Source organism: Theobroma cacao, chromosome 1, assembly GCF_053813885.1.
Source record: "Theobroma cacao isolate CCN51 chromosome 1, ASM5381388v1, whole genome shotgun sequence".
In the NCBI taxonomy this organism is placed as follows: domain Eukaryota; kingdom Viridiplantae; phylum Streptophyta; class Magnoliopsida; order Malvales; family Malvaceae; genus Theobroma; species Theobroma cacao.
Genome location: NC_142639.1, coordinates 30155271 through 30174800, shown reverse-complemented (window position 1 = coordinate 30174800; position 19530 = coordinate 30155271). Strand labels below are relative to the sequence as shown.

The 19530-nt window shown below is 31.6% G+C and overlaps 2 protein-coding genes and 1 non-coding gene across 8 annotated transcripts; 2 read left to right on the top strand and 1 right to left on the bottom strand.

Annotated features, from left to right (window-relative positions):
* Positions 1–3686: 3686 nt before the first annotated feature.
* On the bottom strand, positions 3687–7731 carry LOC18613000 (hikeshi-like protein). 6 transcript variants are annotated; one of them, XR_016025369.1, is made up of 3 exons: positions 6961–7731; positions 4282–4849; positions 3687–4189 (listed from the first exon to the last, which is right to left on the bottom strand). XR_016025369.1 is itself a non-coding variant. In XM_018119427.2 (2 exons), the coding sequence occupies exon 1, from the start codon at positions 7549–7551 to the stop codon at positions 6985–6987; it is 567 nt and encodes a 188-aa protein (XP_017974916.1). In that variant the 5' UTR covers positions 7552–7731; the 3' UTR covers positions 3687–4849; positions 6961–6984. The 6 variants fall into 6 exon arrangements, 1 of the variants encoding a protein (XP_017974916.1); XR_016025370.1 differs by having other exon boundaries at positions 4287–4849; XR_016025372.1 differs by having other exon boundaries at positions 4341–4849.
* On the top strand, positions 4047–5239 carry LOC18613001 (senescence-specific cysteine protease SAG39-like). The gene is made up of 2 exons (XM_007050003.3): positions 4047–4482; positions 4568–5239. Exons 1-2 carry the CDS (start codon positions 4047–4049, stop codon positions 5158–5160), a joined length of 1029 nt encoding a protein of 342 aa, XP_007050065.3. The 3' UTR covers positions 5161–5239.
* A 2624-nt stretch (positions 7732–10355) lies between the features above and the next one.
* On the top strand, positions 10356–10446 carry LOC148764716 (small nucleolar RNA snoR8a). Its single transcript, XR_016024363.1, has one exon. It is a non-coding gene; the product is annotated as a small nucleolar RNA snoR8a (small nucleolar RNA).
* Positions 10447–19530: the final 9084 nt, after the last annotated feature.

Sequence of the window (19530 nt, the reverse complement as noted above, 5' to 3'; positions counted from 1 at the left end):
AAAAATAAGTACAACTAACTACCTTTACAAGTCTGGATAAAATATAATTAAGCTCAAACACCTTTTCTAGATTTGAAATGAAAAACTAGTGTTTTTAGTGAAGAATATTTGGTTTTTGGCTCAAAGTAGCTTTTTTCTCTTAAAATCTTCAACTCTCTTTTTTCTTTGACTGTTGGAGCTTCCTTTTATACCTAAGGAGTTAGATTTTTCTGTTGGAGATAGTTTATAGCCGTTAGGAACAATTCTAATGCATTTCTAGCCATTATTTTTGTCTTCTAATGTTTAAATTAAAAAAGGGAGACAAACTTCGACTAACCGGTTACAAGTAGCTCTAACTGATTATAACTTCTCTGCCTTGCACTGTCCTGCTGTTGTGTTATTTGCTCTAACCGATTACAAGATGCTATAACTAATTAAAAGTTCTCTACCTTCAAACTCCTCTTCTTCAGCAGACTTCCTCTAACTGGTTATGGCAAGCCCTAATTTATTACAAACTTTCTGTTTTCACTTCTCTACACAATAGTATTCCTCTAATTGGCCAGCACTTCCCTTAACTGATTGAAGCTTTACTTCATTCAACCACAACCGATTGAAATCACCTTTAATCAACTAGAAGATCTTCGAATTTTGAACTTCTCCATTCTAGCTCCCTTCAACGGTCAACAATATTTTCAAACTTGTTTTTGGCGCTTGAAGACAGTAAGATCTTATGCTTTAACCGATTAACCAAACCTCTTAAACGATTAGCATATTTCTATTTTGGTTCAGCTTATCACACAGCCATGCCTTAACTGATTAAGGTTCCTCAATAATTAGTTACTAAGGTTCTATTTTTGTTTATTATTTGCTCTTTCCTTTTTAACTGATTAACTCTTCTTAAAACTTTGCAAGCTCCTGGACTTGCTTTTAACTAACAGCTTTGTTAGGGCTATTAAATTAAATCCTACACACTTAAATAGTGAAGTTAGATATTAATGAATAAGGAATATTTTGTTATCATCAAAACATATGGAGTCAACTGACAATGTATCTAATATTAAACTCTTCCATGTGGTGGTCATATTTCTATTGGTACAAGGCCTTAATGAATGGATATTCTAGATTATCTTATCAAAACATGTTCAATCTTTATATCGCCGCGCTTGATTATCTCTTTAATCAAGCAGTAATGCCTCAATATATGTTGGGATCGCGAATGAGATCTTGGTTCCTTTGCTTGTAAAATAGCTCCATTATTGTCACAATATAATGCCTCAACAATTCTAGAAACCACACTTAGTTCAGTAATCAACTTATTGATCCAAGTTCCCTCTTTTGTCGTCTCAGACGACAATAAGTATTTGAGTTGGGTTGATTTATTTTATAAATAGTTGAGCCTATGCTAGAATGTTTCTTTATGTTAGGGGTTCATTAGAGTATAAAATAGGGTTAATATAAATAGCCTATTTAAACTTAGAAGCCACTTTTTCTTTTGGTGGAGGAAACAAAAGAAAAAAAAGAGAGGAGAATTTCACGAGCATCTCTTATATAGGATTTAAGATTTATAGGATTAAGTTTCAAGAATAAAAGTCAAATATTATGGTTGGATTTATCTCTACAAGTCGAGTGAAAGCCCTTTTTTTTATTGGAAAAATATCTTGTTAGACTACAAGAATTTTAGGTTAAAGTTTATGAGAAAAACCATTACCATGCTCAACATGGAATTCAAATTCCAGAGGTACAACATTAATAACAATTTATGCATATGGATTTTCTAATCCCACTTGATACAATGCTTCAACATTATCATTATGACTTCTTGATAATTGTCCCATTTTGTATTCATCATGTAAAGCCCATATTGTTTATACACCAATGAAGCTGTTATAGAAAAGGTGCTTCCAAACCTCATCAGCACCTGAAAACTTACTGTTTATACATCGGGGGTAAGTATATCTAATCTTATTTCCATTCACATATTTGTGGTAACTGAAGGCGAAAGAAATAAATTTTTTGACAACATTAAAAATTCATCTCTAGTGTATCCATCTTGGTCTAGTCGAGAATATATCCCAACTTATCTCTTTCCATTGTGTAGTTGTAATGGATATATCATGTCCTTAAACAATGTGAAAACGATCCCATTATTAGTTCCGATATTAGAACAACATAATGTTACCATATCTGATTAGACAACGGCAAGGAAATTACATTTTGTTACTATATGTGATTATATCCTAATAAATGTATTTTTTTTGAAAAGCACTAATAAAAGTATTATGAATAAACATTTATTAGTGTGATCACTAATTTATATTAATTTAAAAGTTTGGCATTTTTTATTTGAAGGCACTAACTAATATGATCACTAATTATAAGAAATGCAAATCTCATTTAATTAAGTATTTAACTAATTATTTTAAATTAATTTAAGTAATAATTATTCAAATAATATAATTAATTAATTATATTAACCCTACAAACCCAAAACCCATTTAATTAATTAATGAACAAATTGTTATAAATACAATTATTTAAATAATCAATTAATGAATATAATAAATTATTATTAATTTACATATTAACTAATTTAATTATAAAAGTACACATCTCATTTAATTCAGTAATTAATAAATTATTTGAAACTTATTTAACATCCCATAATTAATTGCTTAATTTAAATAAATAACTAGTTTAATTAATAAATTAATGAATTTATCAATTAAAATGCAATTATTAGTGAAATAAATGATTACCTAATTATTTTTAAATTAAAATAATTTAACTTATTTTAATTATTCTAATTAAATAAATAATTTAATTATAAAAATACAAATATCATTTCATTAATTATTTACTAATTAGTTTCAATTAATTTAATTAACTAATTGTATTATAAACATGCAAACCTAATCTATTTAACTAATTAACTAATTTCAAGATTCCTTTGACTTGCAACAAAATCACAACTTAATATTTATTATAAACTCATCCATTCAATCATTAAATGAAAAGGGGTTATGACATGGGAGAAAGAGAAAAAGATTGTTCCATTATGTAACAAAAGGAACACATGCAAAGCTTGACCTTTGTTGGGGGCGCAATAATGCAATGTTTAACCAGAAAAAAAAAAAAAAAAGAAGCTTCCATACATATAACAAAATGCAAAAATAATTTGTTATTTGCCCCCAAAAGGTTAAGGAAAGATTTGCAACGTGTTTGCATTATCATAATTTTGTAGCACTCTATCATCCATTATATGAAGATTGTGAAGAATCCTCCTGGATTAACTATATATTCTTGTCTTGATTTTGGTTTTGATGCATTTGATGAAGTGATCCTTACTCAATTTTTAGTAAAAATCATTTAATGTAAAATTAAAATTCTCATTTTCAAATTAAATAAATGTTATTTATGTTTTATAGTAAAAATATTTTTTAAAAAATCATTCAATTCAATTAAAATTCTTATATATTTACATAAATTATATTAATATTAATAATAATTTTTTTAGAAAAAAACAACTTAAAAATATGATAAATAAATATTAATTGTTATTGTCATTTTAATGATCAAAATATTTTTGAACGTATGTCCTTTTATATAAATTATTGATAAATTTACAATGATTTGATAATAACAACTTGGGCACCCGTGGCGTGTCGGGAATTTACTAGTTACAAAATGGCGTGTCGGGAATTTACTAGTTACAAAATGGCCATCTATTGTTTCTTACGGGAGACAACTATTCTGTTTTCAAGTGTGAATGAAACAAACGATGATACAACAAAATGCAGAGCATGTAGCTAGCAGAACAGCTTGTACGGAACACTACTCCCCATCCAAATGGTATTCAGTTTTTCCGGGTGCTCCAGAATAAGGCTGTCCATGTTGCAGGACAATTACGTCTAAATGCAGAGAAAAAACCATCTACATCTATTAAATGCAGTGTTTTGATTCCCTATATAAAGAAAAGCTAACAATGATTCTCTGCATCTCAAGCAAACCAATTCTAAGATACCTCGATTACTGAATCTACTCCACTACAAACCATCACCAATTTGAAGATGGCTTCGGTTCTCCCCAGGGAATGTATCATAGCATTCTTCCTTATACTTGCTGTGTGCATCCCAAATGTAATGTCTCGCCAGCTACATGAGGCATCCTTGTCCCAGAGGCATGAGCAATGGATGGAGGAATATGGTCGAGTCTACAAGAACGATGCAGAGACGGAACTGCGATTCAGCATATTCAAAAGCAATTTGGCGTTCATAGAATCATTTAATGCTGCAGGGAACCGACCTTACAAGCTAAGCATCAATGAATTCGCAGATCAGACCAACGAAGAGTTTAGGGCTTACAGGAATGGATACGGGAGGGCCCAAAGACTGACATCAAGAAAAGAAACATCATTCCGGTATGAGAATGTGACGGCTCTGCCTGCTAGTGTGGACTGGAGGAAAAAAGGTGCTGTTACACCCATCAAGGACCAAGCCCAATGCGGTAAAGTGATAAGTAACTTCAAGCATACAACTAAAGCCTGCTTGCATTGATGACCCAAAATATTGAACTACACATTTTCAAACAGGTAGCTGCTGGGCATTTTCAGCTGTGGCAGCGACTGAAGGAATTCACCAACTAACTACAGGAAAATTAATTTCCCTGTCTGAGCAAGAGCTGGTAGATTGTGACACCCAGGGTGAGGATCAAGGCTGTGCAGGTGGTGAAATGGAAGATGCATTCGAATTCATAATTCGTAACCATGGCATTGCATCTGAAGTCACTTACCCCTACAAGGGTGATGATGGGACTTGCAACAAAACAAAGGAGGCCTCCCATGCAGCTACAATAACTGGCTATGAGGTTGTTCCTGCAAATAGCGAAAAGGCATTAATGAAAGCTGTTGCAAACCAACCAGTATCAGTGTCCATTGATGCCGGAGGCTATGCCTTTCAATTCTACTCAAGTGGAATTTTCACTGGAGATTGCGGAACTGAACTTGACCATGGTGTTACGGCTGTTGGTTATGGTACCTCCGAAGATGGTACTATGTATTGGCTTGTCAAGAACTCATGGGGCACAGGATGGGGTGAAAAAGGATACATAAGGATGCAGCGAGACATCAAAGCCAAAGAAGGTCTCTGTGGCATAGCCATGGACTCCTCCTATCCAACAGCCTAAAAGCTAAAATCCCAACTTCATGATTAAAATCTTCACCAATGATTTGCCTATCGTAATTACTATTTACTCCAGTTTATTGATACCACTCACATGTAAGAGTGGAAAATGCTTGTCTTGAATATTGCGCACGCATACGTATGAATCATTGAAACCAAAACTACAGGATTCTTTGACTCCATCCCCTTACAACCTCAAGCGGTTCAACATTAACCTAGATTTTCTGATTAATTGTAAAGAGATACTGATTTTACATGAAGCTCCTCAAATAAGTTGTCCACGAAGAAAATTCAAACCAGTCGCTAATGTCTGAAAGGCATGATAAATATTCTATAAGCAGCAATCAGTCTTAAGTAAAAGGGCTTTAGCAATATGTTGAAAAAACCGTCAATTAGCAAGCTTTCTTGTGCTGCCCTGTGCCCCATTTCCCAATGATAACTTAATTGATTCATGCCCTCTATATGCCTTAGCATCAAATCGAACAACTCACCATTCAGAAAGCCACCACTATGCCAAATTAACCATCTCTACGAACTTATAAATCATAGGCATGCACAAAGAAATGGAAAAGCTTTTAGGTGATATTAAGGAATTAAAAAAGAAATGGCAAAATTTCCATTCCAATGTTTATTAAGAATTGGTTGGAGAGTTATGTTAAGCATCCTGAAACCTAATTACAAACAAGTGAAGAAGCCCAACCTAATTATAAAATAACAACAAACCTAGAACCTGACTAGGGTGGATAATACCAACCTCCCTGTAGATAAGATACTAACATCTATAGCAGTTAAACCTACCACATAAACAACAAATATGAGGAGAAAAACTTTTGAGCAATGAATAGCATAACAAATGGAGCAACAAACAGCTAGGGTTCTAATATTCGTTAAGCCTCAAGCCTATAAAACCAATTGGCAATGAGAGGAAAAGTCTTACTTGAAGATAAGGCCAGAATAAAAATCTTAAAGTTAAGCAACGCAACATAACACCACTTAACAAACTCCACTGAAATATTGGAAGATGCACTAAATAATGAAAGAAGTTTCACCACTTTGAAACATGTTTAACTTGCCAAAAAACCATATAGTAAAGAATTTCTAACTGCTAGAACGAACATACACAGAACTTAGGGGTTTACCTGGCAATCTAACATATGCACAAAAGTTACTCAATCAATATCCTTAAAATGAATTGTATCTACAAGTAAAATTCCATGGAACATTCAGTTTCAGGCTTCTTAAACAACAACTCGTTATGGTTGGATTAAAAAAAGAAAGCGATGCAAGATTGGCAGTTGCAACTTACACATAATGACTTAAGAGGTTGCACCTTTTACCAGGGTACAGCCCAAGATATTTGATCAGATTTTCTACTTCAGAAATATTTAACTTATTTAATTTTGTTGCAATAAGTCTTTACGGGTTTCGTTATTAATATATATATATATATATATATATATATATATATAGTATCAGCTTATTCATGTCGATTTCACTTCTTTCCAAATCTTTCATTCCAAACACGAAATTAGGGAGAGGATTTGGATTGGAATCAGTATACTCACTGCAAGATATTATGGTAAGAAACAAAGCATTCAGCATCAGCAAGTGTGGGCTTTATTGAGAGTTATAACCGATCACCTATTGGTTAATGTTGGATTTGCTAACTACCATATTGAAGGCAGAAGTGACACTAAAACCAGAAAACTTCATTTTTGAAGATTGGCATAAAAACTGCAGATGCAAATTCTAACAACACTAATTGCATAATTTACTTGACGGTAATTCAAGAACCTTAAATTACCTTGAGAAAGAAAGTTACAGAAAATTACAAGGCGAAACCCTTCAAGTAGTCAGGATCACGCTTGGCTTTCTCCTGAAATTTTTTAAACCATCTATCCAAAATGTCCATAGGCACCACCAACCTGGACCCATCAACCCCACAAAACGACTGCATAAAGTTGAACAAGTTCTCCCCAACTTTCAACGCCAGCCGTTCGATCTTCTTCTCAGCAGCCACATCCAACGACGGCAGCGCAGCTAGATCCTCCACTGACACACCGATCTTGGCGGAGAGCGTGGCAGAATCTGGTGCGGTCAACTGCATCTGGCCACCAAGCTCAGGCCACAGCAGGGAAAGCACAGCGGAGGGACGTTGTAGAGTGACGGCGCCGCAGAAAACGAAAGGTGAGCCAGGGGACTGAACGTAGACAGCTAAAGCCTTGTCTGGAGGCAAAGTGAAGTTGTTCAAAAGGAAGATGCATATCTCACGAGTTTGATCGTAGGCCTCACCAACGAAGGTGTTCATATCGAGGATCCAATGGAAGGTGTCGATTTGGGTGAAGCTGGAGATGTCCATTGGGAAGCTTCGGTTGGGGAATACCACTCCGAACATTTTTCTTGTTCTTCAATGACACCGAGCCACCCAGGGTTTAAGGTTCATAAAGTGAAGTAGAGGAGAGCTTTCGTGAAGAGTCTAGTACCATCTAGAAGAGCTGAGAATATGCAAAGGAAATTCTTGTTCTTTGATTTCGGAGATGCAACTGTATCGATGCCCCCGACTCCTAGAGCCGAAATAGTAAAGTAGTACTACTACAAAAAACACCGAATGGGTGGGTGGGTGGATGGGCCAAACTTGCTCTTCTTAGTTTTTTACGAGACCTGTCAAAATGGGCCTCTGAATCGATTTTTTTTATTGAATTTGGGATAGATTGAATTTGAAAATTTAAACTCGTATTAGATCAGATCTAAATGAGTTAGCTCATCTGATCAGTGCATTGAGACGAGCCAACTCTATGGATCATAAAAAAAGAAATTAATAATTTTATATATTTAATTATATAAAATTTATAATTTAGTTATCAATGGTATTGATTATTTTATATATTTCAATATCTTTAATCTTTAGTTGACAAATTAATAATTTTAATTTAAATTAAAACTTATTATTTTTTTATGGCAATGAATATTAGATAATAAATTGCTAACAATTCAGACCTTGAGACATCATTACTGTCTAAATAAGATTTAAATATTTTGCTTGAGAATGAGGATTGAGGAAGATATAAATGAGTTTTGAAGTTTTTGTTATTTAGTTATATATTTATGTTTATGGGATGGTAGTTTGTGTTAAAGATTAAAACTTTATTTATGTAATTTATTTGCTTATTTATATTTAGTGTAATTTATTTGTTTGTAACATGTTTTTATTATTCAATTTATGGATTAAATTATAGAACAATTTTTTTGATAAGAAGTTTGTTAGATAGAATTATAAAAATAATTTTTTTCAAAAAAAAAAATAGACTAACCCAACCTAACCCGTGGACTAACAAAGGGTGGGTTAGGTTGGAATTTTGATAGCCCATGTAAAAAGTGGACTGGCCTAGCCAAATTCATATTTTCTCAACCCACAAAGACTTGGGTCGAGCTGGGCCGGACCAATCCATATTTACACCTTTAATTAAGCCTGACCAGTTTTATATTGCAACCCAAAATCAATAGCAATTGGACTGGTCTAATTGAGGTCATCACATTTTAAATTTTGAATCATGTATTATCTATATAAAGGATAATGATTTTAGCGTACAAAAGGTATTAAAGTCATTTTATATATGGATTTTTTCTTTTTTTTTTTTGAGTGATTATCTGGCTATCAATTTAGTTTTGTTTCAATTCAACTAATTACAATTTCATTCTATGTACTAAACTATATAATAGTTATTTTTGTCATATATTTATTCTCATTGTATTGCCATTCTGTTATTCTTTTATTTTAATTTGTGAATCAAACGGTCTTAAAACCTTGAAACACTTTCTTTTGTGCTTAAACTTCTACTGTTATTGTAGATTATAACTCTTGTAGTTTATAACTATCATGGTCATTTATGCGCATGACCACTTTGTATGCTATAACTTTTGTTGGATATTTGTGGCTAATTATAAATTACTCATGACTGATTATTGATGTTTATATTAACAACCCTCCTTGTGTAATTATATTTGTTTTTATGATTATGAATGATTATTATATGCATAATTGTGGCTGAATGATTATGGTTTGCATAATTGGATTGCTACCATCTTTTGATAATGAGAAAAAAAAAGGGGGGTGGGGGTGAAGATGATGTGCTAATTTGCTTTTGCTTATATGAAGGGAGAGAAGATTTTTCCTTTTTGTGCACAAACTTTTGGGGAAGTTCTGCTCTTAAATTTTTATACAAGTATACGAGTTTATATGTCTGATTTTGTATTCTTTTTATGGCACATACTTGGGTGCTTAGGCAAAGTCAATTTGGCAATGTTTGGATATTTATTGATTATTTTATCTATGCACGCGCATGCGCACACATACACATATATATATGTATATTCCGTACATGAAAACATTCATATCTAATGTATATATATTTGGTCAAAAGACTCCTCCAGTCTCTGTACTTTTCAATTTCGTTTAATTTAGGTTTTGTACTCAAAATCGAAGCAATTTAGTCCCTTAATTTTGAGAATTACGTTAATTTAGTCTCCTCCTAACGACATCCAATTTTACCATTAAAGGATGACGTCAACGTTGATGTGTCATATTTTGATGACGTGACAATACCATGTGACATTATACGATGACGTGGCAGTGCTGACATGGCACTGACATGCTAACATGGCAGTGCCACGTGACGGATCAAAAAAATTCAACCACGTCATAGGGATTAAATTGAACAAAAATATATAATATAGGGACTAAATTGAACAAAATTGAAATGTTCAGGGACTAAATTGAAAAAAAATATTTGAAAAATATAAATCTTTAAGTAGATTATTGATGTGCTTATTAATAAGTTAAATATTTAAATGTAAAAGATTTATGATGTTAAAATATATATAAATATTTTCTTATTTGATTATTTGATTCTAGAATATGTGAATTAATTTATATTTTTTACAAAAATTAATTTTGAATTCTCCTTCTATAAAAAAATTTTGAAAAGAATTTTCATATCTGAAGTTAAATGTAGATGAATAACTTATATTACATTAACATAAAATAATATAAAATGACTAAATAAATTCTTTTTTCTTCTATTTATAATAATATAAAAATTTAAAATTTATTGAACTTAGTTTTTAACTTGAGCTAAAGTCAAATTAGCAAAATATGTTGATTTAGTTTTTTCTTTTAAAAAAATGAAGAACAGATATATGGAGTTAGCGATAATTATAAAAATAATTTTTCGTTTTGACTTGCTTAATTTGAACATGACAAACCTTATTACAATTATAGAATTTGAACTCCACCCTTTTAATTTTTTATGTTTTTATTTTGTTTAATATTTCAAGTTATATTTTTTAATTTGAAATTTCTTATATTAAAGACTACATTTATGGTTGATAAAGTTAAATATAACTGTAAATATTTGTACCATTTTATTTTATTAACAAATTTTTTGTAGATCAAAATTAATAATTTAAATTTAAATTTAGCAAAATTTGATTGTGGTATTTGAATTTAAATAAAATCTTTTTATAAGAAATTTTGAGTAAATTTAAATAAAAGGTAAATTGGATAAGAGCTGAATAATTGCAAAAAAATGTGTATTTGTAAATTGTGAAAGTTGTAACTAAATCAACATATTTCGTTAATTTGAGTAAATTTAAATAAAAGGTAAATTGGGTAAGAGTTGAATAATTTCAAAAGAATGTGTATTTATAAATTGTGAAAGTTATAACTAAATCAACATATTTAGTCATTTTATATTATTTTATTTTAACGTAATGCAAGTTATTCATGTAAATTTGACTTTAGGTTTGAAATTTTTTTAAAATTTTTTTATAGAAGGAGAATTCAAACTTAATTTTTGTAAAAAAGATAAATTAATTTACATATTCTAAAATCAAATAATCAAGTAATAAAATATATATATATATTTTTTAACACTATAAATTTTTTTCACTTAAATATTTGGCTTGTTGATAGCATATCAATAATCTACATAAAGATTTATACTTTTTAAATATTTTTTTCAATTTAGTCCCTCAACATCTCAATTTTGCTCAATTTAATCATTATATTATATATTTTTATCAAATTTAGTCTCTATGACATGGTAAAATTTTTTTAAAAAATATTTTTTGATTTGCCACGTGGCATTGACATGTCAGCATGTCAGTGCCACGTAAACACTACCACATCATCATATAGTGCCACGTGGCATTTCCATGTCATCACTTAGTGCCACTTGCATGCCACATCATCATCTCAACTCCATGTCATAAAAATTGTGACACGTCATCGCTTACGTTATTTTTTAACAGCAAAATTGAATGTCGTTAGAAGGAGGGACTAAATTGACGTAATTCTCAAAATCAAGAAACTAAATCGTTTCGATTTTGAGTATATGAACTAAATTGTATAAAATTGAAGAATACAGGGACTGGAGGGGTTTTTGGACCATATATATTTTCTCTTAGATATTGCACTCTAAACTAAGGAGTTGTTTTGTCATCGTAAAAAAAAAAGTGAGATTGTTGACTTCATAATTTGTTTATTTTTTATAATAAGAAAATATTCTCATCTTTAAATTGAGCAAGTGTATTTAAGTGTGCATACTTTGATTTTAATATCTTTTGAAAAGAATGGCATAAAATTGAAAAAAATTCAAGTATAAAACGCCAAATAATTGCCAAAAATAGTTTAATTAATTAACAAGTAAAGTTAATCGATTAACTACTACTCACAGAATTCTTTCATCAGTTGTAACATTATAAGTTAATCGATTAATGGTTATTGTTGGCTATGTTTCCAATTTTGAATTTGGGTGCGAAAGCATTTTTACAGTTTAAGGCATGAATTAATCAATTAAAGGTTATTGTTGGCAAAAACTATAAATTTGAATTTGGATGACAAAGTTGTTTAGAAGTTAGTCGACCATCAGAATGAAGAATTATTAGATATCAACAAGTTAATCGATTAATGACAGAGTTTAATTGATTAATCACATCATTTGAACATATTCTTGCTGCAAACTTTGACAACTCTAGCAAACAGATTCACCCCAAGTGGTCCCAAATGGTTAGTTTTTCAAATCTAAGTATAAAAACGACCAAAAGGCTCAGGAATAACAACTTGAACATCCAATCAAGAAGATTTGAGCAAAAATTTAGGGGGTTTTCTCCTAGGTCATAGTGCTTCAATCTCATCTTTCTTGTGAACTCATTTTGAGCAGATTTGATGTACTAGGATCAATTGAGTGCTCAATTACCCATTTGTATAGTCCATTAGCTTGTATGATTGAGTGTGGGAGACACTCTTTGAACTCTGTCTTGAATTTTTCAGCTTGAGAAAGCTCACGTAATAAATGCTTAGTGGAAACTATTGACTTAACTAGTTTTATTAGGTTGGGAATTATAGTCGGATGTAGGTTAAGGAAAATTGAACCATTATAAATAGTTTTGAATTGTTCACTTCTCTTAATTTTTCCTTACTTGGTGATCTTTCTTTTTGTTCATTTACCTTCATCTATCTTAGGTTCTCAAAGTTCATCTCCTTCATTCTTTAATTTTCCATATTTGCTTAACATGTGATACTCAGGCCATCTAGCACTGCTCTTGGAATTAACACATATGGGTAAGTTTCTATGGTTGTATTTATCTTGACCTGCTCAAGAGTTGGGTGCTTATTGTTTATTATATCTACGTGTTTGCTGTATCTTGGTGGTATGTCTTGTGCAATTATTGTAAGTCAGGCGTTCTTTATGCTGTATAGGTTTATGAGACTTCTATTCACTGCAACTCGGTGATGTATATAAATAAAAACTTATTTTGACTGAAAAAAAAAAAAAATAAAACGTGACAATAGGATTGGCCCTTGCCCAAGCGTATGGCACCTATACATGGGCATTCGTATAATTTTTTATAACAAGGGTGGACTAATGCTTTTGGATTTTATAGATTAAGCTATTGTCTGTATCGGATTATGGTTTGGATTGGATTCTATTATGGATCTAGGACTACTACATCATGAATTAGACAGGGCATGGGTGGATTGTGCATTGAATTGGGTTGTGCATGGTTCGTTTGCCAACTAACAATTGGGGTCTGGGACGTAGATTTGGAATTTGAAAATCCAAATTCATTGTTGGATCATCAATGGGTAGGGATGTCAACGGGTCGGATATCTTATAATTTTGAGATACCTGAACTCTAACCCTATAAAAAATTAATTATTTGAATAATTTTAAAAGTTACTATCCTAACCCTAATCCTATTATATTTTTACTACCTTATAATTACCCTAACCCGTTTAAAAACTCGATTAGATTAAAAAATTATTAAAATTTTTTTCATGGATATCCAATTACTCGAACTCGTATACATATACAATAATATTTCTTTACGTATTTCATAAAATTAATTATGAATTAAATTAATAAAAATAAAAATAGAATTATATTCTTTTGTAATATGATATGATATTCATATTATTTAAACATAATTAATAATCTAATAATTTTTTATTTATATATATTCATATCATCACATTAGTTATTTAACTAACTATATTTTAAATATATTATTTTGTCAATATATAATAAAGGAAACTGCTTGTCCAGATGGTGGAGGTGATGAGTGCGTTGTTGCATGGCCTTGGTTGAAGTCCTAATGTTGCAATTTTATTCAGGTATTGTAAACGGGTTCGAGTAGCGAGTATCCAAAGTGTGATATCCGAATCTTACCCGAATTCGATTCGGGTAGTAAAATCACTACTTGAACCCATTCAAATCCGTTTATTGGGTATCATAACCCGGTATAACCGGGTCGGATACCCACGGGTACCCTATAATAGGGTACCCGTTGACATCCGTACCAATAGGCCGGAAAAAGAAGATTTTGTTATGAAAAATAACTCAAAAGAACAAATAATGATAAGTGAAAGAACAATTAAAGAAAGAAAATATTTAGGGAGGAGAAAAGAGATCTTATTGAAGTGTGTTTACAAATGAACTGAGAGGGCCTATTTATAGGCAAATAACCCCCTTATCTTGATAGAATTTACAAGATGAAGATAACACTTAGAGATTAGATGGATTAAATTCTAATCCAATTTAATTTATATCAAATCTAGATATAGATAGAATAAATGGATATTCACAATAATATTCATAACACTCCCCCTTGAATATCCATTGTATTAAGAATATGCCTCGTTAAAACCTTAGAAGGAAAAAAACCTCATGAGAAAAAATCCGAGTGAAGAAAAAAGAGTACATAATTCTTTTCAAGAATACGCTTGTGAAATACTGCCTCATTAAAAACCTTATCAAGAGAAATTCAGTGGAGAAAACCTTGATGAAGGAAAAGAGCATAGTGTGTATTCTACTCCCCTTGACAACTGTATTATTTAAGATCTTTAAAACGGCGCATCCCAATCTTTTGTACCAACTTTTTGAATGTTGTAGTAGGAAGGGCTTTAGTAAACAAATCTGTTAGATTGTCACTTGAAAAAATTTGTTGAACACTAATATCATCCTTTTCTTGAAGGTCATGAGTGAAGAAGAATTCTGGCGAAATATGTTTTGTTCGATTGCCTTTAATGTATCCTTCTTTTAACTGTGCTATACAAGCAGTATTATCCTCATATAATGCTGTTGGAATTTCTTTCTTGGTTGACAAACTACACATTTCTCGAATATGTTGAGTCACAGATCTTAACCAGACACATTTACGACTTGCCTCATGAATTGCTAAAATTTCTGCATGGTTAAAAGAAGTAACAACTATAGTTTACTTTACAGAACGCCATGAAATAGCCATACCTCCATATGTGAATAAGTAACCTGTCTAGGATCGAGCTTTATGTGGATCTGATAAATATCCTGCATCTGCATAACCAATTAAATATGATTTTAATGCATTTGAATAATATAAGCCCATATCCATTGTTCCTCGAAGATATCGAAGCATATGTTTAATTCCATTCCAATGTCTTCGAGTTGGAGAAGAACTATATCTTGCTAATAAATTCACATCAAATGAAATATCAGGTCGTGTATTGCTAGCAAGATACATTAATGCTCCAATTGCACTAAGATATGGTACTTCAGGACCAAGAAGTTCTTCATTATCCTCACGAGGTCGGAAAGGGTCTTTTTTCACATCTAATGATCTTACAACCATTGGTGAACTCAATGGATGTGCTTTGTCCATATAAAATCGTTTTAGCACTTTCGCTATATAATTAGATTGATGGACAAAAATTTCATTTGTCAAGTGTTCAATCTGAAGACCCAAACAAAACTTTATTTTTCCAAGGTCTTTCATATCAAATTCTTTCTTTAAATAATCCACAGCTTTTGATAACTCTTCAGGAGTTCCAATAATGTCTAGATCATCAACATAAACAGCAATTATCACAAATTCAGATTTGAATCTTTTTATAAAAACACATGGGCATATTGGATCATTTTTATCGCCTTCTTTCGACAAATATTCACTAAGGCGATTATACCACATGAGTCCGGATTGTTTTAATCTGTATAAAGATTTATTTAATTTGATCGAATAAATCTCCGAAGATTTCAAATTTTATACTTTAGGCAACTTAAATCCTTCAGAGATTTTTATATAGATATCATTATCAAGTGAGCCGTATAAATAGGCTGTAACTACATCCATCAAACGCATTTCAAGCTTTTCATGTATTGCTAGACTAATTAAATATCGAAATGTAATTGCATCCACCACAGGAGAATATGTCTCTTTATAATCAATACCAGGCTTTTGGGTAAAACCTTGTGCGACAAGCCGTGTTTTATATCTCACAATCTCATCTTTCTCATTTCGTTTTCGCACAAATACCCATTTATATCCCACTGGTTTTACGCCATTTGGTGTACGGACTATAGGTCCAAAAATTTCACGTTTTACAAGTGAATTTAATTCCACTTTGATTGTGTCTTTCCACATTGGCCAATCATTTCTATATCTACATTTTTCAACAGATGTAGGTTCAAGATCCTCATTTTCTTTCATAATGTTAAGTGCTACATTATATGCAAAAATATCATCGACGTTTATTTCATTTCGGTTCCATTTTTTTCGATCATGACATAATTTATTGAGATATCTTCATTTTCACTAATTTCAAGTACCTGAATTTCTTCTGAAATTGTGTTAGGGGTCTCTTATAGAGTTTTTGTTTCCTCTTCTTGACCATCTTGAATATAATCTCCTTTTCTTTTTCAAGGATTTTTATCTTTGGAACCAATTGATTTTCCATGCTTCTGACGTGTCTTAGACTCATTAGCAACAACAAATTGTCCTACATCAATTCTGATTGGAGCATTTGCAGTTGGTATATGAGATTTAGTTAGTCTTTGTAGGTCAGTAAATGCGTCTAGCAACTGATTTGCTATACTTTGCAAATGAATTAACTTTTGAGCTTCTTGTTCACATTGATTTGTGCGAGGATCAAAACTAGATAATGATAATGTATTCCAAGATATTTCTTTTTTCAGCTACTTATTTTCTCCCCCTAATGTTGAAAACAAATTTTCATCAAAATGACAATCAGCAAACCTTGCAGTGAATAAATCTCCTGTTGATGGTTCTAAATATTTAATTATAGATGGAGTTTCATATCCAACATATATGTAAAACCCGACCCTATAAATACATGTCATGACATACATGCATTGAGTAGCATGTTATTACGCTAGAAAAGCACCTAAGAATAAACGAAACCTGATATTGTACCTAACGGTACACTTAAATTGATTTAACCTCGAACTAGTTCAAATTGGAATTGTAGGATGAAATTTAATATTTTATAGTCCAGGAATGACTAAAAATGATTGTTCGGAGTTCGAGGGTTTATTTGGGGTAAAATTAGAAATTTTGATATTCAAGGGCAAAATCGTCATTTTACCACCTAAAATAATAATTTGATCATGGAGTGAAATTTTTGACCAAGATTAACTATTTGGAGTATAATTTAATGATAGGAAGTGAAAAAGTTTAATTCTGGTGATTTTTGGAGTGTAGGGGCAAAATCGTAATTTTGCCACCCACGGACAAAATTTGAGATTTTGAGAGAATTTAGATCAAATTTGACAAATTGGAGAATGGTATGAGTATAAGGGATGAAAAATATGTCTATGGGCAATTTTTCAATTTTTGGGGCAAAAATGTAATTTTTGACTTTTACGGGGGCAAAAGTGTAAATTTAAAAAATTACTCCACCGAGACTTTGGATAAGTCTGAGAATTTTATCTAAGCTATGGATATGTGGGACAAGTGTATGGTGAAAATTTGGAAACAAATGGATGAAATTTTAAAAATGGGCCAATGGGAAAGTGACATGTGGTATTTTTTTAATAAAATAATATTATTTTAAAGAAAAGTCAGCCCATTTAAACCCAAATTTTGAGTGCTGGCCGGCCATAAGGAAGAACAAGAGAGGAAATAGAGAGGAAAGGAAGAAAAAAAGAAAAACCAAAGAGAAACAAGAAAATTCAAAGGGAAATTCGCGTTTTTCACCTGTTTACGCGTCTAACGGTAAGATTTTTCGATTTTAGCTTGATTTCTACCTTTCCTATGCCTTTATTTCCATTTAGCATGCTTGAGGAGAGAGATCAAAAAGTGATATCAAGGTCTGGACGAAATTCTAGGGGAGAGAAATTGAAATTTTTAGGTTTTGATTTTTAGTTAAATTGATAGTTTTAGTTAGTTAAATGTGTTTAGAAATTAAATTGGGCAAGAAATCATTAAATTTTCACGATACCCACTCTTGGCTGGATGCTCAATGCTGTACAATGATGATGAATTGATTTTATTCTAAGGGAAATGAAGAGAAAGTGATGAAAAACGATTAAACGTGATAGAAAAACAAAGTAGAAAATTAACCGAGTTAATGTCCCATTTTTGGCCGAATTTTTCAAGGAAGGGAGTGAGCTGATTTTGTTGTTTTTAGAAGGTTATTGGCTGATATTTAATGGTTAGAAATGTTGGAGAGAGAATGTGATGATTTAGAGCTAAAATGGAGCACGTTAGCAATTTATCGGGCAAAGTGCCAAAAATAGGTTAATACCGCGTTTAAGCCGTTTTAGGCTATTGCATTTCATACCATGCATTAGTATAGGATTTAAGTTAATTATATAGTGATTTAGCATCAATGGGATGAATTGTGTAAATTTTTGTAATGTGCCTAGGAGGAGAGCCTTCCGGAAAAGGCAAAGAAGTTGTACCCGACGAGTAGTGATCGGGGCGCGTAGAAAGCTTTTAGTTTGTACAAACTGTGAGTAAACTTATTATTATTGTAAATTATCTAGAGTTTATTTTTAAATGCCCTTTATATATTTTATGAAATGAAAACGAGATTTTTGATGTTTTAGGAATAAATGTGATAAATAAAAATATATTGTATTGATTATGAAATTGAGTAATTGGAGGCTGCAAACTGACTTGAAAAATATATATTTTCCTAGGAATGGCTTATGAGAAATGAGTATATGTGGCTATATTTTGTGAGTGCATTTGGAAAATTTATGTAAGTTGATTTTACTATGCAGGCTGGATAAATAAATAAAAGCCACGTTATACTGTTGAAATTTTATTAAAATTGGTGGGTTAGTCACTGCAGTGACGGGTTTTTGTGGACTGCCTATTAGAGGGGCACGGTAAACCCAGTTATATAGTTACTCCGGTTGTAGAGGCAAGGAGGGTAACTCCTGGGGTAATATTAGAGCTCACTTCACATCGAACCCCCACGTGAATGTGTAACTTGGCCAACGCCAAGGAACGACTGGTTTTAAAAAAAAAAATGTGTTTCACGTGTGAATATTTTAACACCCTTGGCGGACTCGGTTAGATACCTCGGCCAAGGTATCCCCGAGGATTAGTTTTGGCTTGAGCCTTGTTTTAATAAAAGACATAAGCCCTAACAACTGTTTTGGTAAATTACAAATATTTTATGGTTTAAGAAATAAATTGGAAACATTATGAAATGGGTTGAAATTTGTTGTTTAAACTTGCCTCCATTTTACTCGTCTTTAGATATTTATGATAATGTTTGTTTACTCATTGGGATTGCAAAATCTCACCCAACTCCTCTCCACCCATTTCAGGTTCAGTATAGACTGTAGATAGCTGATCTCATCGAGGACTACCATTGGATCTGCATTTTCCAAACCGCAGGTTCACAGTCCTCTTTACTTTTGTTTATTCGGGGGCCCTATTGTTATTGTAAATTAAATTAAATATTTTGGCTTACTGTATTTCAGTATGTATAAATTTATTTAGCTTTTACGCTATAAAAATTATTCACGTATAACTCTATAAATATTGTTTTATAAGAAAATAGAATATTTTCCTTAATATTTCT